Below are 24,027 nucleotides of genomic sequence, written 5' to 3' on the forward strand. Positions count from 1 at the left end.
GTTGCCATTCCCTTTCTCGGGTGTGAAGTTGAGGACTAGATCAATGACGGGTCATACTCAGGGTCCCAGCTGGTGGAGTGGGAGCTGGGCTGCAAACCTGGGCCCCAGGTGTGGGACGCACTGAGCTCTCCTCGGTTGCCAGCTCACATACCTCCTCACACGCCCTCTGTGGGCCCCTCCAGGCCAAGGACTGTGTCTCCTCGGAACCCTAGTGCCCATCCCACGACCTAGCCCAGACTGGGCATCTGGGGCGGTGTTTGCCGAGAGCATGATGGAATGAATGACCGAGTGAGCACTGCCTGCTGAAACTTGGGGCATGCTTCACTCCCCTCCTGCAGAAGGACGTGCAGAGCCAGCTGCTGAGGAGTGATGGATGGCCCCTCTCCCGAGATAAATGTGGCAGTCAAGGTAATCGGATTGTGTGTGACGGTCTCATTTGTAGGCGAGGGTAGGAAGCGCCCAGCCATGCCTCGCCCCAGCCGCCCATATTAGTTTAATCAAATGCCCAGTATCTCAATGACTGGGCCCCAGTGATGGATGATGTGAGCTTTGCTAAATGCTGTTGCCCTGTCAAGCCCAGCTTCTCAAGGCCCTGCCAGGCTCCAAGGCTCTCTCGTTTGTTTTTTCTTGCTTGGTTATCTCCGAGTGGGGCAAGGAGGAGGGGGCTAGGGCTCTTCCGTCTGTCTTAATTCTCTGGCTTTTCATGGAGGAGGAGGAAGTGGCTGGAGCTGGGTGATGAGTGAGATGGAGTCACCTTCTGCCTCTTCTGAGAAGCCTTCCCAGGTGGCTGCAGGCAGTCTTGGGGAGCCTGAATCCCCAGAGCCCTTTAATCTAGGACTCACCATGCACTCTGCCTTCTGTCTCGTGCAGACGCTCCCCTCCCCTGTGATAGCCTTTTCACTCGTCTCGAGGGGTATACCAGAAGTTCTTCACTTTAATGTTGAAAAATTCTCAACTTCCCCATGTAGTTAGTGATTGTTGTGTCCTCTTTGAGAGTCTTCCTTAGTCCCAGAGTCATGGAGATATTTCATTTTCATGGAGGGGGTTTCTTCCATATACCATCTCCAGACAATGTATTATTTTACTAATTTTTTTTTGGTCTGTGGTGTGAGGTAGGGGTCAAGTTTCCAGTCCAGCCATTCTGGGCTCTATGTGCCCAGACCAGGCTGAGTCCTCAGTTGAAACAAGGAGTAGAAAAAGCACGTTCCTGTCTTCCAGGAACAACGATCAGTTTGAGCTGAAACTTGTATTCTTAAAAAGGAGGCTGAGCTCAGCATGTATGACATGCCACCCTCTGGGTCGAGGTGGGGTCGCCCCTGCAGACCCAGGCCGGACCTGTGAAGGTGCTCCTGGTGAAGCTGATCATCACCTGTGCGTCAGGTATTGTTCCAGGCACAGAGGTGTGGCAGTGAATACAGCAACAGAAAAAAGGAAGACCTTTTGCTCCAGGGCAGGGAGTGGGGTATCAGATGAGACATGAAATCAAGTAGAAGGCAGTAAGTGCCGTGGAGAAGGATTGAGCAGGGGAGGCTAATAGAGTCAGGTGGTGGTGTAGATATTGCCACCTACAACCTAGAGAGGTCAGGGAAGCCCTCCCTGAATAAGCCGGTAAGGGCTGAACCATGTGAATATCCAGGGCAGGAAACTTCCAGGCAGATGGTGTAAAGACCACGATACATGTCAATGACGGAACAATTCTGGAAGGAAAACCAAAGCCACGAGCACGATTTCCCTGGTGGGAGGAACTGAGCTACAAGACTGGGGAGTTGGGACTGCGTTTTTTAGAACATATCTTGTTTCTGCTTCTGTATATTTTTAATCACATGCACACACTACTTCTTCAAAAACTACCATTGAAAAGTAAAGAAGGGAGGGTGGGTAAGTGCTAACAGCGAGGTGGAACCATCAGATGTCATAGCAAAACTGTGGAGTCGAAGGCCGACAGATGTGGGTCCTAATCCCTCTATCTGAAATGATAGCTTTCTAAGGAGACTATGTGTGCATTATTTAAGTAAATGAAAGTCATTTTATTAATTAAAAATAAGTAGATCTCACTCGATTGTTCTGGCTGGTTGTTGTTGGGCAGGTTCCACCTCTCTGAGTGCCAGTTTCCTCCTGGAAAATAGGGGTAGTGATAGTGCCATCACGGGATTGTTGGGAAAATGGATGGAGAAGAAGAGTGTGTCAAGTTTCTGCCTGGCCTGGACTTGACCTTCCCGAAGGCATGTCCCTGCGTGAGCTGGCCCTCTGCAGGGCAAAGGCAGAGACTACTGTCCTCAGATTCTCCGAAAGCTGCAGGAAGGCCCGGGCTCTGCATTCCAGCTCGCTCAGAGGCAGATGAATTTGCTCTGAACCCCGAGACCAATGGCCATCCAAGACCCCATGGAGGGCCCGTCAGAGCCCCCTCAGCTCGCCCAACAAGAGCCTGCTCTGCTGGGAGCAGCTTGTCTTCTCCAGCTGGTCATCTGGCTCCGACACCCCTCCCTGCTCCCTGTCTCCTTCTCTCTGGGTGCTGTGTTCATTTTTTCATGGCTTCCCTCAGAGGCAGAAGGCAGAGTGCCGTTTCCTGCAGGGAGAGAGCAGGCGCTGGAGCAGGGAGGAGGGAAGGAGGCAGCACTGCGTGGTGATTAAACACTGCAGAGGCCTAAACAAATGGCGACTCCCTCCCCCAGCTGCTCTGGGAGAGAAGCAGGGAGCCGCCTGAACTGCAGATGGCCCAGGCTGCTGTCAGCCCCCGCCTGCCTACTTGGAGCTGCCCTGAGGGCTGTTTCCGGGGAGCCATAGAGATGCTGAGCCCTGCAGGAGTCAGCTCAGTCCTGATGGCCCCCAGGAAGCAAGCCCCTAGGCAGGGAGGTCTCAGGGCCGCACAGATAACTCGCCTGTGAGTGGTGGAGGGGAGACCTTTACGAGGAGGCAGCTGTATCAGTAGTGACCTCTTAAAGTGTCGCCCTGAGTGAGATGGTGTGTGCAAAGTGGCCAGGACAGCGCCTGGTCTGAATCAAGTTCTCGGTCCACGGAAGCCACTGTCAAGGTTGCCCTTTGGGCTTCCCTGGCAGTCTAGTGTTTAAGACTCCGAGCTCTGGCTGCAGGATGTGCACGTTTAATCCCTTGTCAGGGAACTAAGATCCCGCATGCCATGTGGCCAAGAATATATGACCTAGATTGGCCGGTCACACCTCAGAACAGCTGGGTGAGACAGGTTGACATGCAGGTGAGGAAGCTGAGGTACGCGCACATCTGCTAGGGTGTTGCCCAGGAGCACCCAGTTCACACAGTAGGTCAAACCCAGGCCCACCCACCTCTGCCCAGTTTTATTTCTCCTGGCCTGATGCCTGGAAGAGAGTCCAGGGTCAAACCTCCAGAGCCTTGAACACAATGATCAGGGGGAATCAGCAGCGTAGTCAGAGGCCATCTGTCAGTCACTCAATCCTCCTGGCTGGAGAGCTTGTATGAAGGGGAGCGGGAGGAATGCCCTCCCCCCACCCAGCCCCTGCTCATGCAGAAAATGGCAACTGAGCTTAACCATCAGGCTAGAGCAGTGGTTCTCAAACTGGGGTCCCCAGCCCAGCAGCCTCAGCATCACTTGAGAACTGGTTAGAAATGCAAATTCTTAAATTCTACCCCAGACCCACTGAATGAGAAACCCCACTAAGAGTGAGACCCAACATTCTGGGTTTGAACAAGCCTTCCAGATGCTTCTGATGCACAGGCAGGACCAGGGACCGCTGGCCTGGAAACCCCGGTGCTTCAGTCCTGCCATGGCACTTCACCATCCAGGCCACACTTACCTAGACATCACCAGGTGTGCTACACTCCGAGTGACAGGTGCAGCCAGGAAGTGCTCGATGTAAATGGAATTCTTATAAATGAATCTTATTTTCATTGCAACGAGGCAGCTGGATATTTAAAGAAACCTCACAGAGAATCATTTCATCACATAAAGGAGCTTCTGCAAGGAGAAAACTCCTCTCTCGTTTCCTGCCCCGCTTCCCCCAAAGTGTTCTATAAATTCTGTCTCTATGTCAGGTTTTCTTTGAATGGTGTGTACCTACACATAAATAAAACAGGCAGACAGCCTGCTATATGAATGGCAGATAGTCTCCAAAATACATCAGGAACCCCTGCCTTTTAGATGGAGAACACCGTGGAACAAATGGAAGCCAGTTCAGTGTGTGGGGGCAGTTGGGTCATCCACTGCCAACCCCTGCTAAGCACCTGGAGGGGGTTGTGATAGCCAGGCATGGGTGGTTTTCAGGGTTCCAGCAAATACCCACACTCAGGGGTTCTCACAAAATAGTGGAGTGGCCAATTAGGAAGCTAAGACATCGACACTTTGAAATGTGCAGGCAGTTGGCTGCCCTTGCTGGATAAGGGGATAAGAGAAAACCCTGCCACACAGTTCTGGATAGGGAACCCACTGGAGGGTTGTCATCTCCCATAGTGCGGGGTCAGGAAGTAGCATCTGCCTGTGCCACCAAATGCCACCTATGGGGCCAGGTCAGGTACCCTTGAGCTGATGTCCAGAGTGACTACAGCTGGAGCAGCCTGTCCCCCTTCTAAGCCATCTGCCCAGTGCTTGGGCCTCCCCCTAACCAGCCTGGAGCTGGGAGTGGCAGGTAGGGACCGCTGTCGCATTTCTTGCACCAGGAACTTGAGATCCTTTGAGGTTAACCAGGTAACTCATTCAGGGGAAGAAGGGAGTGGGGTGGGGTCCACATAGTTGGAGGCAGGAGAGCTGGAGGTCTGGTGAGGAGCTTTTTCCAGAATCTGCTCTTTCTGAAAGAGCAGTGAGTGACCTGAACCCGACTCCCAGTGATCAAAGATCACCAGCAAAGTGCCGCCTGCCCCCGCATCTCTGTCCTGCCCCTGCCACCACACCAGAGGTCCCCGTGGCCACTCTGGGAGGTTTTCCAGGTGGTTTCTTTATAGAAACCCTGAGGCTCTGAAACAAGGCGGTCGACCCTGGCTTTATGAGCCCAGACTGGGTGGAAGGAAACTGCCATCTGAGGGTCCTTGGGTCTGTGGCTGGCTCCTGGCTCCCACGGGAAGAGCCGAGGGCCTGAAATTAGACAAGTGGGCCAGAGCAGATGGAGAGAGCACTCAGACTCACAGCCTTCTGGCCCTCTACAAAGGTGGAAGGCTGTGTGTTTGGTCTCAGGGGTCTGATTGGCCAAGGCCTGACCCCACATCAGCCTCTCCTTCTTAAACTGGGAGCAGGAGGACGCAGCCAAATGGAGTGCACAGCTGGGAGGCCTCAGGAAAGTGAAGTGCCCAGGGAAGAAGTTGATTCCTGTGGCCTCTCCATACCCTCGGGCTCCCTGAGTGGGGAGCAGCAGGCAGCAGTGTTTAACCCCCGGAGAAACTGTCCATGGAGTAGAGGACAGCTGTCCAGGTGGCCAGTAGGAATGAGGGGCGTGGTCTCTGCCAGTAAGCAGGCGGGTGTGGCTCCCATCTTGTCTTGCAAATGCACTGGGAGTGTCACCCCGGGGCTGGTGGCTTGGGCAGACCATCCTCCCCACCCTGGGCCTCTGGATCTCCTCCATCCTGCTCTAGGGCTACTTCAGAATGAGAGGGAGGTGGGGAGACTCTTGGCTCCCAGCTCACACCACTCCCCAGCCCCCATGGATATTCTGGTTCATGCTTGGGTAGCCAGAGAGGTCTGTCCTTTTGGAACTTAGGTTCTTCTGGAATCTGGGGTCAAGTGCACAGAGGCCTCCTGGCCTCGGTCCATTGTGGAGGTGGCTCAGGGCACCTCCCCTCCTCAGAACACTTGCTTTGCTACTAATGCTGCATAATTTTCAACTGAGATGGTCTAGATCTCCACACTCAGCCCACCACCAGCAAATATCCCAGGTCCTGGCCTGCCACAAGCTCAGGTGTGTCCAAACCAGGTTAGCTAGCTTCTCTGTGACCCCTTACCTCCAAGATGGGAGCTGTGACTTCCCGGCCATCAGGTGGCTTATAAAAGTCCAAGGGGGGGGCAAAAGTGTGTGAGCCAGTGCTCCTGCGGGGTTCTGTACATGGTGGCAGTGCCCTACCAGCTGTTCTCGGCAAATAGCAATGCTTCTTTGGCTGTTGCCCTGTCCAGGCCCATCCCAGTAGGTCTGCAGGGCACCCCTGAGAAGAAAGGCTCATCGTCTTTCTGATGAAACCCCCAACCCCACCTTGAGCTTGTTTCGGGCATCTTTCCAATTGAATCTGAGTTATTCACAAGGCCCAGAGGATAGTGTGAGGTGGACAAGGAATTTTCCGGGATGGGATTTTCCTAAAGTTCACGGACAGGCTCAACCTGTCTGACTTCTCTTGGGTCCCAGAGCATCCTCCGCCACGGGGTTGACAGACAGCAGAACTGGTTTGGGAATCAGCTGTCCCCAGCTCCAGATCCCCCAGAGTTCAGTTCCCAGGGTGAGTTCACAGGCTTGGAGACTCCTGGCTCCTGCCACCCCAGGCAGCCCATGGGGAGAGGGGGTGGGAACATTGGTGGAGCCTTCCCGAGGGAGGGACAGCCCAGAGGCCCTCTCCTGCCTGCCTGGACCACAGGACTGCAGGTGATAGGATCTGCCTGGGGAAGCAGGCAGGGCTGGGTGGGCCGGGCCACAGGCCTCTCTGCAAATCCTGGGACCGGGTACCACCCCCCTGGTCAATCTCCCTGCACGTGGGGCCCGAGTGTAGGTGGGTGAGGGGCAGCCAGGAAGAGCTGGAGAGGAACAGGGTCACTCACAGCCAAAGGGCCAGTCGTCGATCCTTTCTTGTTTTGACTTTCTTTCCCACAGTGATGGGAGATGACAGAGCTGGCCGCAAAGTGTGGGAATGATCTAGAAATGCCAGAAGCTGTTGAAACTCAGGACAGTGTGCTGCTGGTGCCAGCGTAATGATGCAGCCATTTTGCAGGAGAGCAGGGTTTTCCCTCAAGGAAAACATCTCTGGTTTTATGTTCTAGGGGTCAGCTGTCAGGGTCACCCAAGTTCAACCTACAAGCCCCCAGGGAATGACATTTCCTGTAACCACGGGGAGGTTCTCACCTGTCAGTAGTCCCAGTTGCTGAGGTTGAGTCCTGGCCGCCCACCCACGTCCCCGGGCCCTGTCACACCTGGATCCTGTTGTACACTGGCATTTGCAGGACCAAGAGGAGAGGATTAGGAGGGGTCCTCTGGGGACAGGGCTGCTTCATGGGGAACAGATTGTAGAAAGCACAGGCTCTCACCTTTCTTTTACATAAGGCCCAGAGAGGGAAGGAAGTTACCCGAGGTCACACAGGACGCTGGTAGCAGACCAGGGACAGTGCACTGGGGTGGTGCCGAATCTTGGGAGGGGGAGGTGGGTGGGAGGCATCTCTGGAGGATGTACCTTCTCTCAGATAGGTGACATCACTGACTTGTGGGGGTGAAAGGGAAAGCATCCAAGACCAGCAGTGGAGGCGCTGCTTGGATCACCTCTTGGGCCTCAATTTCTGCCCCATAAAACACGGACAGCCTCATCCTTGGCCAGCCGCTCGCTGGGCATCGTGAGGCTGCAGTGAGGCAGAGGGCACCAGTCGGCTGGGAAAGCAAGAGGCCTGTTCGTATGCCACTCCGTGATCCCATTAGGTCCTCCCCATCCGTAGTGCGGTGCTCTCGCCCCATTTCACAGATACACACGTGGCCCCAGCTGCCCGCTGGGTCAGACCGCCACAGCACCCAGCCCTGAGTCTCGGCCCCCCGCCCTGACGTTCTGTGGTCACGTGTATCCGGTGCCGCTTCCTGGGAGGAGATGATCCAAGAGAACTGGCAGGGAGGAGGCCCTTTCTCTACTTCTGGGGCACCCAGCGGTGGTGGCCCACAGAGGAGGACAGGCAGGGGGCACCCAGCGGTGGTGCACCCACAGAGGAGGACAGGCAGACAATTCCAGGGACAGCTTTCTTCTCAGGGGTCACGGATCAGAGCAGGAATCCTGAACTTGGCTCCCATCCCGCCTCTTGCTGGACACACAGGGACATAGGGACTGAGGAGGGGCGAGGGTCTGCCTGCCGCCCAGGCACTTTGCAGGCAGGAGCCCACCCAGATTAGCCCCCTGCACTGCATGGCCTCAGCTGAGTCAGAGTGTGTGGCTGCTGGGACGTAATTCCATGGGGGCCCTGGTCTGCCGAATTCAGAGTGTCTGGCAGAGAAAAACACTGGACGTGGTTCCCACTGGGTGCCAAGGAACAGCACCACCCAGAGCACACCCAGTGTGCGGAAAGTGGTGTAAGACTGGGTCCAGGGCATATACGCCTTCTTTGTGCTCCTCCTGGAGATGGGTGAAAGAAATTGTATTTTATTTGAGCTACAGTATGTAGATGGGGAGACAGAGAAACCTCTTAATAACAGAAACAGTAACAGTTTATTCTTAAAGTCCTTCCTATATGCTCAGCATCATGTGCGTGCGTGTGTCGTAAGTTGCTTCAGCCGTGTCCAAATCTTTGCGACCCTGTAGACTGTAGCCCGCCAGGCTCCTCTGTCCATGGGATTCTCCAGGCAACAGTACTGGAATGGGTTGCCACACCCTCCTCCAGGGGATCTTCCCAACCCAGGGATGAACCCTCGTCTCCTGTGGCTCCTGCGTTGCAGGTGGATTCTTCACCACTGAGCCACTGGGGAAGCGCGCTCAGCATCACGCTAGCATTTTATATGTATCAGCTTGTTTAATCCTCATGATGGCTTCGGAGGTAGGTGTTATTTATTATCCCCACTTTACCAAAAGGGGAACAAGAGCACAGAGAGGTTAAGTAACTTGCCCACGGTCGCGCAACTGCTAAGTGGCTGAGCTGGGATTTGAACCCAGAAGGCTGGCTGGAGTCTGTGCTCTTAGCCACTCTGCCTTCTAAAAGCAAGAGAGAGCACTTCACAGCTTCCAGTTTGCAGCTGAGACTCGAGCAGAAGACTTGCCATCTTGCACATGTGGTTTAAATCTCAGGCCCTTCCTTCATCTTAGGGCTCCTCACACCAGGCCTGTGAGGAGAGCTTCCTCTTATTGACTCCGCAGTTTACAGGTGAGATGGAGAGGCCAGGCCGTCATCATCATCTCAGCAGCCCCCTTCACCCATCCCTCTTGGGCTCTCACTGTGCTTCCTTTTCCCTGCCCGGATCTGCAGAGTAGAAGAACCCTGGTCCCCCGGCACAGGCAGGAGTCCTCGCTGGTTTTCACCCTCCCAAGCTTCCTTGGGCAGTGGCCCCAGGCAGGACCCCATGTTTTGGGAGATAAAAGAAGGTCAGAGGGTAGGAGGGTGTGGCCTGTGTCTAGGAGGCAGAAGGAGGAGCAGCAGCAGCATCTCCAGGGAGCCTGGGGTGAGATGCTCTAGGAAGTCCCTTTGTCATCCTGGGTGTGACGGACGCATCAACATGAACACAGTGCCCACAGCTGGCTCTTCTGCATTAACGAAAGGGTGTTGTTTCTGTCATCTGCTTACCTTTCGTTCCCTATTTGGGCGTGGTCGGCTGATGGGGTGTGCATGTCACAATCAGGTGTCACTTGACTTGGTGGTAGGTTTTGTTTGATGACAGCAGCAACCCGGACACATGGTGAATCAGATTGCATTCAGGGCTGGTGCTCCTGGAACTGGGTCCCTGACCCTGAGGAATGGGGAGCTGCTGGCAGGCTGAAAAGCTATAGGATGCCAGGTCACGTGTATGAGCCTGATCGACTGGGTCTCAGATGCAGTGTGTCCAGTGTCTGACTGTCTCGCCTGTCTTCTGCACACTGGGTAATGTAGATGCAGTACATTTTAATCTGTTAGTGGTGTGTTGGCTTCGTAGCCTGTGCTGGGGGCCAGGGTTGCAGAAGCAAACCCCTGGAATCCTATCCTGGCCCTCGGGGTTCACGCTCTCACTGTAGAACACCCTGCTCCCCAACTTTCCCCAGGTAGCCTGACTCTCAGTGAAATCAGCATGTTTTCTGGGCCTCTGCTGTCTCCCAGGCCCTATGCAGCCTCTGGGGACACAGACTGGAAAGAGGTGAACAGCATACATTTGTGGAAAAATTCCTCCGGCCGCCTTGTAGCGTGTGGGTTGGCAGGAGGCGGGACTGGAGACTGAGATTAATGATAGAACGCACTTGTCATCATTCGGGAGAGAAAGGACGACGCTGCAGAAGGTGATTGGAACAGGCAAGAAGCAGAGGCGGCAGACTGCAAAGATAATCAGGCTGCAGTGACCCAAGGGTGGGGCGGGGTGGCATGCCCATCTTCCCGAGGTGGCTTGAGGTGATCCTGGGGAATTCGAGTGGATCCGGGAATAGGAACTCAGTTGTGGCAGGGAGGAAAGGAGGAGAGGCGGGGAGGAGCCCAGCATGGAGGACTGGTTCTTCTGCCCTGACTCACCAGGCACGGCCCATGGCCAGTCTTCCCTGCTGGGAGAGGGACCACTGAGCTCCTGCTGCCATTTCAGAGGGTCTTGTGTGGATGTAGTAAGCTAATGTATGGAAACGTTTTGAAAATGTATCATTAGTATATTTCATTGCACAGTGAACTCCATTTGCATATTCCCAGGGGCCCTTTCTGCCACACTCTGACTCTTCCTCTCCAGCCCCCTCCAAAAGCACGATTTGAGGGGCTGCTGCCTGGCAGATATGCCTCCTGGGCACCCCGAGCCCTGCCTCATCCTTGAGTCTCAGAAGCCCTCCTTCTCACACACTCACACACTCAGAGCTCCTCTGTTCTCCAGCAGCCTTTTAGCCGCTAAGATGCTCTTTGATACTTAATACGCCTTTGTTTCATTTTGCATGTAGCTTCCCCAGGCTGCAGCACATTTGATAATTCTCCTGCTTGGCCCGCACATCCAGGTCTCTGCACCCTCCTCCCCAGACGGCCTTTCATCCTCCCTGCATCCCCCCACAGCTGCTCCCATCCCTTGCCCATTCCCAGACCTCACCAGGACTGAATATCCTGGCCTCTCACTGTCTTAATATCCCTCTGCTTGCCTTCATAGGGAACAAACGCCTTTTGTATGTGTGTCTCTGTGTGTGTATGTGTCTCTGTGTGTGTGTGTGTGGCCACACGAGTGCCTATGGTTTCTGGCTCCTTTTTAAGCCCAAGCCCTGCCTGGCAAGGGGCAGTTTTTTCGCATGTGCCTAGGCAAGCTCATCTGCCCCTTTGATGCTCTGACTCCCAGACCCCAGCCTCTGCCTCCCCTCCACCCGCAAGTGACTCATTGTCTGCCGATTACTCTGCTGGTCTGGAGATTACAGATCCACCCTCCCTACCTGGGGCCCCGACGGTTCCCAGATCCAGCCATGCAGCCCCTTCCTTCTGCCGCCTCTCTCAAGACTGGCAGCCCCACACTAGTTCATTGGACCAGCCCAGCCTGGGCATCTCTTCTGCTGGGAGCTGCAGTCAGAGGCAAACACAGGGCCTGTCACTGATTCCAGGCGGGCCACATCTCGGACAGGCCTGGACTAAGATGCCCCAGAGCTTCGCGCCAGACCTCCCCTCATTTCTACATCTGGTTTCCTTTTACTGGTCTCTAAGGGACACTGTGGTGACTGCCAGCTGTAGGGGCAGGAGCCAGAGAGCTCTTGGGGAGCAAATATCAGGAACTGGGCTCTCCCCCAGTGCCCTTCCTCAGATCTGCTTCCTGTGTCCTGTGTGATTCTCAGACCCCACATTCATTTCCACTTCTCTTCCGTAGATGTCTGTGCCACCTCACCATAGCACCTTCTGGTGCAGGGGCCCCTAGACACATCTCCTGGGTCCCAGGAATAGGAGACAGCCAGCCCCCTTTGTCACACACACCACTGTTTGATGTACCACTGGGAAAGGAAAACACAGCACCAGTCACGCCGTGCTGTGGCCTCGACTGTAAGACACGTGCTGCTGGCAGATGACTTGGTTGTTTAAGCCCATGGAACCCTAGTGCCCCTTGTGGCTTGCCGGGTAAGCGGTAGAGGCACATGCAGGCAGTGGGAGTTCTGAGAGGGCAACCTGTCTGTCTTCTCCCCGGCTGGAATCCCCTTTCTCTTCCACTGACCCCTTGGGGCTGCTGCTGTATGGTCAGAGGTGGACAGAGACACCAAAGCCCATCCTGTTGGTTGCTTATCTACCTACCAAGGTCAATAATACTGATCATCTTTGTAGCAAACATACGTAGAGCACCTATGCTGTGCCCGATGCTGTTCCTTCACTGCATGGTGGTAACTCAGCACCTGACCAGCATCCTGACAGCTGGTTTGTGAGACAGGGAGTAGAATTTCTAAACGGAGCGACCACTGTTTAGAAATGAGGGAGCTGAGGCACGGGAACGTAGGTGACTTGCTCAAGGTCTCACATGGGCGGTAGAGAGCGAGCTGGGATGATCGTGGGGTCCGTACCTCACCAGCTACCCAGGTGCCGTGTGAAGGGAGAGGTGGGCACGCGATCGAGCGGTGGTTTTCCTGGGGCTGCTGTGAGTTACGGGTCATTTGGGCCTCCGCCAACCCTGCTTCTCTTTTGGCTTCTGCTCGGATGTTCCGCCGACCCTCCCTCTCTTTTGGTTGACTAACAGCACTGATTTACAGCTTACATCCACTCTCTGAGGTGGGCGGCTCCTATAAAAATCCATTTCACAGATGGGGAAACTGAGCTCCAAGCAGTAAAGCAGCCAGTGTGAAATCTCCCAGCTAGAGAGCGTCAGGGCACAGTTCAAGCCGGGTCTGTGGAACCCCAGAGCCAGAACACTTAGTCATCACGTCCACAGCCTGCTCACCGTTGTCCCCTCTCCTCCCCTCCCCTGGGAGTATTGTAGACATTGGTATCACCTCATCAGAGAGGCATGCTCAACTCAGCCGTGTACAGACAGCCCAGATCCAGGCCTACCCACAGACGCACACCCAGACATTCACCCTGCCAGGCTGTCTTTCTGTCCTTGTATAATCCCCTGCCTGTCCCTGTCTGTCTGTCCTCCTGAGTCTCTGGTTTTGTGGCTGCAAATCCCCACGTGTTATCACTAACCAGCATTTGCCTCGGAACGGCTTGTGTTGGCTTGCACCATGATGAGAGCCTACCCTGTGTCTCTCCAGTCTGCATCTGCCCGCGTGGCCTCTGCCAGCTGGCCGCTCAGGCCGAGGGGGTGACGGGTGGTGCCTGCCTCGCTCCCGGTCCTTTCCCTATTGGTTGTAGGAATGTGGCTGTCCTGGCATCTGTGTTGTGTCGGGGCCACCTAATACCCACATCACATCTGCTCACAGCATCCCAGGCCCCTCTACACCATTCCCTTTATTCTCTCTACGGAAAACCACTCTGCTAGCAATAGGAAGACAAGGGCCGTCCTTGACCAAATGGGGGAGTGGCTTGTGACATTGAAGGAAAGCTCCGAAGGCCCCCCGAGGTGCCCCAGCCCCTCCCATGGCTCGGTGGCCCCCAGGAGGAGCACGGGCCAGGAGGGGCAGCGTGGGCAGGGCAGGCAGCAGGCGGCACCATCTGCGGCCATCCTTTGTGCTGGCAGCCGAGCGGCCCCTCCGTCGCTGTGATCCGCTGGGCCTCGTGCTTGGCGTGCAAATGAGGTTCCAGATGCCCGGTGCCCCCCCGCACAAGAAGCGGTAACTAGGGGCCTGGGAGAAGAATGGAGCAATCTGGAAATTCATTTCTGTTTGTTCCAGCCTCGATGAATAGGCCGCTTCCCGCTCCAGCTGTGGCAGATGTTTGCTGGGCACCCGCATCGGGGGCGTTTTGCCGTGGTTTCTGGGCAGACAAAAGCCAGGGTGGGGGCCTCTCCTCTCTGGCACCCTCCTCCCTGAGCAGGTGGTGGCATGGTGAGGCCCCCAGAGGGGGCAGGATGCAGCTCTTACACACAGCTCGGCCACTGATCCCCTCTCCTGGAGGGGGGGAAACAGGTGCCCAGTTGGGAAGGGCACAGATTGTATGTCAGCCTCTCTTGCCTCTTTGAGCATCTTTGCCCACCACACAGGCCAGGCAAACATACTCAGTGATGCCGGCAGGACCCCTCACCACCCCACCCCATCCCCACAAGAACCACCACCCTTCCTTCGCCCTTCGGTCCCCAGCGGGCCCCTGGGAGCGTGAACACCTCCCTCCTAGCCAGCACTCAGCACGGCTGGATGGACAGTGTTCTCCTGCTGGTCCTAAAAGCTGCCTCCTGGCCCCTGCCTACCCGGTGAGGGGCAGGAAAGAGCCTGCTGCCCCTCAAGATGCCGGGCCCCACTCTCTACACTCCTGATACAGCCTCCCTGGGCCAGGGGCCCAGCCTGCCTCTCCGGGCCTTGGGCTACTAGGGGAGCCTATCCAAGGTCTGGGTGGTTTGAACTGGCAGCCCTGTGCCATCTCTCCAGGGCCTTGTGTATCTATGCTTCTTCCCCCATCGCCCGCTGAACACGGTAAAAGGTGTGACTCAGAAGAAGCAGGAGGAGTTTCTCATTGAGTCAGGGCGCTGGAGACCGTGGCTGCCTGGTTTGGGCCCCCCCTCCCTTTTTTTTCTTTAATTTATTTGGCTATGTTGGGTCTTGGTTGTCCTGTGACATGTGGGATCTTAGTTCCCCCACCAGGGATCAGACCCACATCCTCTGCAGTGGCAGGTGGGGCTTTTAACCACTGGACCACCAGGGAAGTCCCAGTTTGGGCCTTTTGAAGAGTTTCATCTTCTCCCCCGCACTCTGGTTCAGCCTTGGGCTGCACCCACCAGGATGCACAGGAGGGGCACCATCTGAGTGTCTGCCCCTCCCTCAGTGGTTGCTGTGAGCGGGTGACTTCCTCTGCCTGAGCCTCAGTCTGCTGATCTGTAGAATGGGGAGAACAGCTGATACCGTGGATCACAGGGGATGCGTTCAAGAAAAGGACACACAAGCATGTTGCACAGTGCTCAGATGGCAGACCCTGGAGATGGGCTAGGGGGCTGTGCGTCCTGTCCTGCTTCAGAAGGCTCCTGACTCCTTGACGGGGTCGACTCCTTAGAACTCCTCAGAACAGTAATTAGTGTGACTGATTACTGACGGCAGGAGCAGAGCATTGGCTGGGCTGTGATCAACCCATTTTGTGGCCACAGTCTCCACAGTGTCCCCTTCTGCCCCTGACCACAGCCCTGGAGGAAAGACAGGGCGTCAGTCATGACTCCTTTTTCCCTGCCAGCAAACCGAGGCCCGAGAGGGTCTGTGTGTTCCTTAGGATCACGCAGCGAGGTGCTGACAACCCAGCCTTCCTGATTTCTGACTCCTTCCCCAAACCTCAGCTTTTGGACTGGCCAGAAACACTGACCTTGAGGGTGCTTCTGGCCTCTGGTGGCCTCACTGGCACAGTTCAGGATGAAGTAGAATTGTTCTCTCATCCCCCAACACCTAGCTTATTCTGGTAGCGTTTCCTAGTTTCCGAGGCCTCCCCAAGCCTGGATGTGAAGCGTTCTCCTGTGCTCCTGCCTTTGATGCCCCCGGCAGACTCTGGCTCGGCCCCTGCCCCACCCCTGGGCCACCCTGTGCCCTGGAAATGCTTTGTCCTTTCCAGCGTCTGTGCCCAGTAGCACAGGGACCCATCACGGGTTTGCCCGGAAGGTGGGTGTACCTGTGTTCTTCCGGGCACTTTGGGGGAAAGGAGAACTCTGCAAACACTCCTGGAAACAGCAACAGGTTCTAGGAAGGATCCAGATTTTGTTTAAACCTTGTGATTTTGGGGTCCCACTCATGGAGAGGAAGCCATGTTGAGCTGACTATCCAGAGTCCAAGGGTGTGGGCCTCACTGAGATGTGTGGGGGCAACCAGCAGTTCCTAACTTGGGCACACGCCGGTCTGTGCCTGGCCTCCGGCCTCACCCTGGCCCTGCCTCTGCAGTCCTCTCCGTCGTCTTGACTCTCCCCTCTTTGCCGTTACACTCTGCCCTCCTCTGATCTTCTCCTTCAGCAATAGCAGCTTTTCGGTCCTCTTTCCTTCAGATGTTTATCCCACTATACAGGCAAGAATACTGAGAGGGCTAGAATACTTGTGTCAAGCTGGGGGCAAACCCTGCGTGGGGAGCGCCCAGCCTGGGTGGGCGAGGTGGGCCAGGCGCGGCAAGGCGCGGTGGCCAGTCACGAGCTCGCTGACCATCCTGTCCTTCCTTGCAGCCCTGCTGTCCTCCTGGTGCGAGGAGCTCGGCCGCCTGCTGCTGCTCCGACATCAGAAGAGCCGCCAGAGCGACCCCCCCGGGAAACTCCCCATGCAGCCCCCCCTCAACTCCATGAGCTCCATGAAACCCACTCTGTCGCACAGGTGAGTGGGCGTGCGCCACCCGGGGTGGGGCCAGGCGCCGCTTGCGTGGGTGCTGGACAGCCACCCCTCGGGCCCCCAGGTCTCCTTGGACATGTCCCCAGGTCAGAGAACCGGGGTGGGGCCCCTGAATAGTCAGGAGGGCAGTACATTTTCTAAAATCCGGGTGTCGTATTTTAAATCCTCATGGGTGAGTGCTATTTGTCCACCATCAAAACAGAAGTTGAAAGTGCCATCTTATCCAGCCTGACTGCTTGATCCCTTCGGTGGAGAGCTGTCTCTTCTTTAGGTTCTAGACTTTCGGTAGAAAGTTAGTATCCCTAAATCCAGAGCCTTCCCTCTTTCCTGAGCAGAATCACAGGCAGGTCTGGAAGGGATTCAGGAAGGTCACTGGGCTGAAGGCCACCCAGGCAGGAGTCAAGGGAGGCTGGACCTTCAACATAGGGGCAGGGCTATGGAAACCCAGCGTCACAGGTGATACTGGGCCTGCCAGAGGCAGCAGGCACTGAGGAACTGGCCAGTCTGCCCTCCACCAACCCCAGAGGGAGCACATGATCAGGACCGGCCCGTGTCCTAGTTAATTATCTCGCAGGTCCCTCGCTGAGCAGGGCTGTTCTCTCAGAGCGCTCTGCAGGCTGACCCTGGAACAGCAGGGCCTGCTGTGCGGTCTGCTCTCCCAGTGGGAGTCCCTGCTGACCACAGGGAGGGGCATTTGCAGTTGGCACTCCACACTCATTACCAGGCCTGACCGCGGCACCTGCAGCCCAGAGTGCACTGCAGGAGACCTGGGTCACACCATAGAGGCGCTGCCGGGAAGTCGGGTACTGGCCATGCTCATAAATCGAATTAGAGGCAATTGATTCTTGGAGCCAGAAGGGGCGCTTAGAGCTCCTCGGGTCCAGCACCTGCTCGGGCAGGATGGGGGTTGGTTCCCTGCCTCACTGCGAAGTGCTTTTCACCACCTAGCCCCTCACCCCCTCTCAGGGTCACTGCCTCATCGCACCCTCAGTCTGACAGCTCAGTCGCTTAGAGCAGCCCCCTTCTGTGGGTGTTTCTGGGGGTGGGAAACTATTGGCCTTTTGGGCCAGGGTAGTTTTTAATGGTGCAGGACTTTGTGGGGCAGGTCATGTCTTGGCTCCTGCCCACTCAGTTCCTATGTGACCCCCCACCCCAGGCATTGCTAAAGGACTCTCACACGTCTAAAGGACAGAGATACCACCTGTGGTTGAGACCCACCACTCTTGAGGCCAAACCCTCCTTCATCCACCTTCGCTTGCTTGACCCCGGCCTGGCTAGAAGCCACAGGTCTTCTCCGGCTGAGTGCTGCCAGCCACTGAGCACAGGCGCTGCGATCCAAGCCACACCCTTTGCATTTACCCTTGCTACCTTCTGGCTCCTTAACTCCCTGTCCTGCCAGAATCGTCCTGCGTCTCGTCATCCCACATCTCACATCCTTCTCAGCCACCCCTCCTCTGAGCCATTTCAGTAAAGCTGCTGCTGCTGATGGCAGGCCTGCTCCTCTGGAGACCTGCCACAGACCTGCCTGGCCATGACCACAGCCAGCCTTTGGCCAGGTCTTTGCTGAGTTGAGCTGAAAGCATGAGACTGCCTGGTCCTGGGGTTAAACAGATAGATGAAGGGGGTCTCTGCTCCAGGAGCTGACTCTTGCTGGTTGGGGAAGAAAGACTTGGTGAGGCAAAATTGCGAGCTGGCAGATCAAGGCAAAGCTAGGGTTTGGTGACAGGTTGGCTTTGGGGTTCTCTAGGAGGAAGGTGGAGAAGGCAATGGCACCCCACTCCAGTATTCTTGCCTGGAAAATCCCATGGGTGGAGGAGCCTGGTAGGCTGCAGTCCATGGGGTCGCAAAGAGTTGTACACGACTGAGCGACTTCACTTGCACTTATCACTTTCATGCATTGGAGAAGGAAATGGCAACCCACTCCAGTGTTCTTGCCTGGAGAATCCCAGGGACAGGGGAGCCTGGTGGGCTGCCTTCTCTGGGGTCGCACAGAGTCGGACACGACTGAAGTGACTTAGCAGCAGCAGCAGCAGGAGGAAGGTGGCCAGGCTGACACAGTCAAGAGGCTGCCCAGAGGAGGTGGACCTTGACCTTGAAGGACTTGGATGGCATTCCAGAATTCGAACTGGCTTTTTAAAGAAATGCTGTGACTGAAGAGCCACTGTCTGTCTGGCACCCAGTGCTCTGCTACCACCCCCGCTTCAGCCTCCTGTGCGTGCCCATGGGGTGCTAGAGAGGGCAAAGCAGTGGCCTCTGAGAGAAGGGAGAGCTCTGCCTGCGGGTAGACTTGCTAAGTGTTGATGAATAGCAGCACAGCAAGGCAATGGGCATTCTGGGCAATATCCTTCCCTCCTGTGGCAGAACTGGGAGGGAAACCCCAGAGTGGGACAGCGACTTCCCCAAGAATGCACAGCCAGGAAGGGACAGAGCAGTGAACCACACACAGCGCTCTGCCCTTCACCCTCCTCCCCGCTGGCCATTCAAGACCAGTGACATGGTTTCTAGTCATTAACCCAATCCTGATCCACACCTCGCCCCATTTCCCAACTTATAGTGGGGCAGTTGAGACCAGAAAGAAGTGTCATCTGTTGAACAAGGTCCAACCCATGTCCCTTCAGGCCAGAGCTGTTCCGAGGGCACGTTGTGGCCTGTGACTGGAGAGTGGCTGCTCTCTGCCTATAACTTCATGAATTTCCTCCAGGTGGTGAGTCTCTCATTTTTAGAGAAACTCCACTGGGGTGCCTCACCTTCTAAGTCCCTCCTGTAATTTCCCAAACGAGAAGGAAAGGAAGTGGAAGAGAAAGACAGGTACTGTCACAGAAGGAAACTCTATGCCTGCCCTCCTCCACAGCTGTGTCAGGTGACTTAGAGGGAGGAACCTCCTTTCTGCCTTTCATTAAGGAAACTTTGGGTGGGGGTGAGCTTAGGGACCCTGCATGTTCATGATTCGGTATTTGGAGGTATGTGGCTGTTCCAAGACTCAGGGTCCTTGTCTGAATTCTCTGAGGACAAGCAAACAGGGAAGGGTGAGGGAGCCAAGATGCTCGAAGTCCCAGGCTGTTGGGTGGGGAGGCTGTGACTGTTGTATATCTGTAGTTCAGGCATCACGGTCACATCCATTACAGGCCATGGAGGTCGGCACTGCAGCATCACTCTGTGAGTCGGAGCCTGTGCCTCTAACCTCTGGAACCAGCTTCTGAGCATGTCGGCAGTTGGGAGGAATCCTGGGTACCCACATGTCTGGCTGGAGCTCAGTGGTTTGTGGAGCACTATGGGTTCGTCCCTGTCTGGTCCTGACCACTGAACTGTTGACCGGCTGTCCTTCCACTTTCCAGATGCCCACAGACTGCTGCATAGAAGGGACCCTGGAAAGGTCAGTCCAGGGCAGCTGGGGCCTCAGGCCTGGGGGGCCAGGCAGCAGGATCCCTTAATAGTCCCTGCGGTGACCCAGACATGATGCCTGCAAAGATTTCTGCCTTCTTCTAGATTTTTAATGAGTGACTCAAAAAGCCATTGTGATTAACACATTGTCCTTATGCAAATCAGTGTCATGAAGGTAATTGAAAGCCTAATAAATCTTGTTTACACTCTTAATTTGATTACAATCAAAGTCCACCAGAGCTGGGGAAGCCTCCAAGACCAAGGGGTGCCACCCTTCCTCTTCCAGGTGAGGGGTTTGCAGCTCCTGGAGGGGTTTCTTGAGAGGGGCCTTGGGGCTCCCCTTGGCCCTGGGCAGGCCCAGGGCTGCTGTCTGTGCAGCAGGTGGCATACACGCCCTGGAGCCAAGCTGCTGGGCCTCTAGTTTCAGCCCTGCTGTCTCCTAGGTGGGTCACTTTGGGCTGTTCTGTAACCTCTCTCTCTGCCTCAGTTTCCTCATGTGTAAAAATGGAACAACCACCGCACAGGACTTAACAACACGCTTGTCACCATGCCTGGGCACAGGTCGCTCCACGGACTAGTCTTTATTCTCTGAACCCTCAGCCGGGTGCCACCAGACTCAAATGTCCTCATTCACGGCCAGCTAACAAAGAAGGGATCTAGTAAAGCTGACCCCGGTGCTTGTCTCTCCTTGGTACCATCACACCGCCTTCACCGCTTTCATTTTTAGCTCTTTTTTTGCACAGCCACACCAAAAGCTCAGTTTGTTATAGATCCCCCTCTTACCCCCAGGAAAAAAGAAGCAATGAAAGGGAGGTTGGAGGATCTATAAATCCTGCTTCATCAGTTTCAGACTGCCAAGATGCAAGGATCTTTTCCTTTCCTCCTTCCTCTGGAAAAAATTTAAAACCCTCTAGTACGCAGTTAGCTGCACAAGTTCCTCTCCGAGTTTCACCGCAGGGAGGGAAGGAAGTGGTCCCCAGTAATTGTGATGATGGAGAGCGCTGTTAATGGTTCCCCTAAATTAAAGAGGGTGGGAGCTTCAGCTCCTCACTGGCTTGGTGTTTCATTAGTGGTAATGTTACAGCCTTGCGCAGAGATGGGACCGATATAGCCAGATCAGGGAAATGAATTAGGGTCTGACAATACCCTTAATAGGAATTTGTTATTTCCTCCAAATAAAGTGGCTGTTAGAAGTGCAAGGGAAGAAATAACTCAGCCCTCCTCCCTTCTTCTTCCCTCCTTGAATGTCTGTGTAGATACTTTCACAGGAGGTGCCCAAGAACTGACGGTCATAGTTCCCTCTTTACTCATTTTCTCAAATTTAGCAAACATTGGTCAGTGCCCGTGGGGCTGGCAAACAGACAGATAAACTGTCTGCTGTAACTGCAGTGTGAAGAGCTTTTTGTAAAATATATTTAAAAAAAAAAAGTGCTGAAGGAATAGGGGAAAATGCCGTTGGTGTTCTGCATTGGAGAGTCACAGAAGGAAACATCCAGGCTGGGCTTCAAAGTATGGATAGGAGTTTGCTAGATCGAGAAAGGCAGAGGCACCCTGAGGAAGGCCTTGGAGGCTTGGAACACAGGTTCAGCAGGCAGGAATGATAATAACACCCCCTCCCATTGATAGCCTATTTGCAAAACTTCTAAGCGCCATCATTGTATCATCAAATACATCTGAGTACTTTGATCCCATTTGAGCTGGAGAAATGGAGAGAAAGGTCTAGGTACCGCTGAGCAGCGACTGACTGCGAGGCAGTGGGCTAAACGTTACCTGTATTTGCATGTTTCATCCTAAGAGAGTATTAGTCCCACTTTACAGATGAGAACATTGAGGCTGACTTAAGTAACATTTCTCAGGTCACAGGAATCATCAGTGGCCAACCATAGTCAAGGTTTGACCTCAAAGAATCTTAAGCTCAGAGCCTAGTTAACCACTGGGCTGAGAGGCCTCCCTCTGCCATTTGAACATTAGCTAAAAAAAGTTTAGTCAGAGCCCTTGAATATCTGCCAATACACTCAGTCGAGGCCAAAGCTAGTGATGTATTAAAGTGTTTTTTCCTGGGACACTGTTTGGGTTTCGTCTGCAGCCAGTCTTTGAAGCATAACTTTATGTCCCCTGTATGCCCTCACTGGGTGGCTTCTGAAAGACAACTTCCCCAGGAATTTTTGGGAAGCTCTGCCCCTTCTTGGAGTTCTCATGGACTTCTGGATCGCCTTTGTAATGTGTGCTTGCTTGCATCATTGCCATCTTTGTAAAGGGAAGTGCCACCTTACTGGACTCTGAGCTCCATGTTGGTGTTCAGTTAAATCGGATCCGACTCTTTGCCACCGATGAACGGTAGCACCCCAGGCTTACCTGTCCTTCACCATCTCCCGGAGTTTGCTCAATCTCACATCTGTCGAGTCAGTGATGCCATCCAACCATCTCATCCTCTGTCGTCGCCTTCTCCTCCTGCCTTCAATCTTTCCCAGCATCAGGGTCTTTTCCAGTGAGTCAGTTCTTTGCATCAGGTAGCCAAAGTATTGAAGCTTCAGCATCAGTCTTTCCGATGAATATTCAGGGTTGATTTCCTTTAGCATTGGCCAGACCCACTGTCCGCCTTGCCCTCAATTAGCCCTGTGAGACTGGGAGCCTCAGATCCTATGAGAGGCATCTGCTGAGCCCACTTCAAGGGATCACATGAGTTCTTGGATGAAAGTCCCTTCACACAGTTCCTTGCATGTAAAAGCCTCTCAGTGAATCATAATAACGATACTAGCAGCCAGTAATTTCAGGCTGCAGGAGGTGTGCTGGGCCTTGCCTTACCCACGTGAGCTCACTAAATCCTCATGACCGCCTCTGAGAGAGGGGCTATTCTTATCCCTGGGCGTGGTGAGGGGTGGCCTCAGTGGACACGGAGGCATCGTGAGAGGGTAGCCACTTCATTAGCTTTCCTCTGTCCCCCTCCCTGGAGGGTAGGGCCTCTCCCTTCCTGAGTGGCAGTGCCCATGGGGTCACAAGCGAACTGTAGGTGGTCAGCAGTTGGGCTGAATGAGAGAATGCATTCATTGATCCTCAGACATCGGTCTGGGGGCTGGCACAGAGGGGTGGTGTTTCTCTTTGGCATTTTGGTTAGTAGAGGCTTCCTGAGCCCTGCAGGTGTGTGAAGACACCATGCCAGGCTCAGGTAGCCGGAGAACTCAGGGCTCCTGGGGCAGAAGGAAAAAGGCAGGGAGGTACTCGGGCCCCAAGCATATGAGGAGCAAGTGGAGCTCAGGTCCGTGGATGTGGTGAGGGCTTCCTGCTAGAGGCGGCCTTTGGAGGAAGAGACTAAAGGTGAGTGACACGTTTCAAGGCAAGGATGGAGCACCCCAGGCCTACATCTGGAGGCCCAGGGGCAGGGGAGGGGCTGCGCTAGGTCGGGAGCTGCTCGGCAGGTAGAACGCTGCTGAGGTTACTGGGCTTCTGGCATCGGTGCCTCTGCAGGTGGGGCAGGTTTGGCTGGTCAGGACTGCGGCTTGTGGCCTGAGACCAGGCCATGCCGGATTGGAGGTGCGCAGAGCTGGGCAGGACTACTTAGAGTGGGTTCTCAGATCCTGGGGGGCCTCCCTCTGAACTGAGATCAGCTGTGGACAGGAGGAGAGCGGCTCTGAAATGCCAGGGACCTCCGACCCGGGCTGAGCACACATACTGGTGAAATAGTGCTTGCGGAGGAGGGACACGGCCTCAGGGCACCCCCAGACCCCTTGACCTCCTCTTCATTGCCCTGAGCCCCTCCCACCCTGGTTGGACCCAGGAGCCTGGCTTGACCTTCATGCTGGGGCCCCGGGAGCCAAGCGGGCCTCCTCCCCTCCCCCGACAGCAGTGTCTGAGTCTGGGCAGAGGCGTCGTCGGCAGGGCTGACTGCCACCATGGGCCTGTGGGGGCGAGCAGCTCCCCCGCGCCAGCGGGCGCCGTCTCCCCAGGAGATGAGTCACAGCCGTGTCGGTGCGCCTGCCACTTCTGCTTCTGCAGCAGGTGCGAGTGGGGGCGAGCAAGTCCCCGAGACCATCCCTACATGCGGGTGCCCGTCTCCTCCTCCACGCACGCACATGCCAGCGGGGCTCCTCTGTGTGCACACACACATACATGTCCCCCACACACACTGGGTCTGCATCTGGGCTCTGGGGTGAACCCTCCAGCCAGACAGTGGGATGCCCACTTTGGGAACCCGGGTTAAGTTTGCTTCTCACTAAGCCTGGGGTGGAGGGGACAAAACAGGAAGGAGCCGGTCTCCGCCCACAAGGCCCACCCACAAGCTGCAGGGCAGTTGGGAGCTTGTTCACAGGCCTGTATCCCGCTGAGCCGGGGCCTCCCCGCTTGAGGTGGTGAGGCAGCAGCTGGTGGCTCGTGGGGAGCTCCCAGGGGCCCTGCTTCCTGACTGCTGGGTAAGAACCTCGGCCACAAGCAGATTCAGCCTGGAGGGCTGGTGGGAGT

The 24,027-nt window shown here is 55.4% G+C and overlaps 1 protein-coding gene across 1 annotated transcript in view; it reads left to right on the forward strand.

The window, feature by feature from the left end:
* Nucleotides 1-24,027, forward strand: part of ZMIZ1 (zinc finger MIZ-type containing 1) — a 241,868-nt gene that overhangs the window by 188,709 nt on the left and 29,132 nt on the right. The window contains 1 exon segment of the mRNA XM_027530871.1: nucleotides 16,032-16,176. Coding sequence (XP_027386672.1) covers nucleotides 16,032-16,176 — 145 coding nt within the window.

Source organism: Bos indicus x Bos taurus, chromosome 28, assembly GCF_003369695.1.
Source record: "Bos indicus x Bos taurus breed Angus x Brahman F1 hybrid chromosome 28, Bos_hybrid_MaternalHap_v2.0, whole genome shotgun sequence".
NCBI classification, from domain to species: domain Eukaryota; kingdom Metazoa; phylum Chordata; class Mammalia; order Artiodactyla; family Bovidae; genus Bos; species Bos indicus x Bos taurus.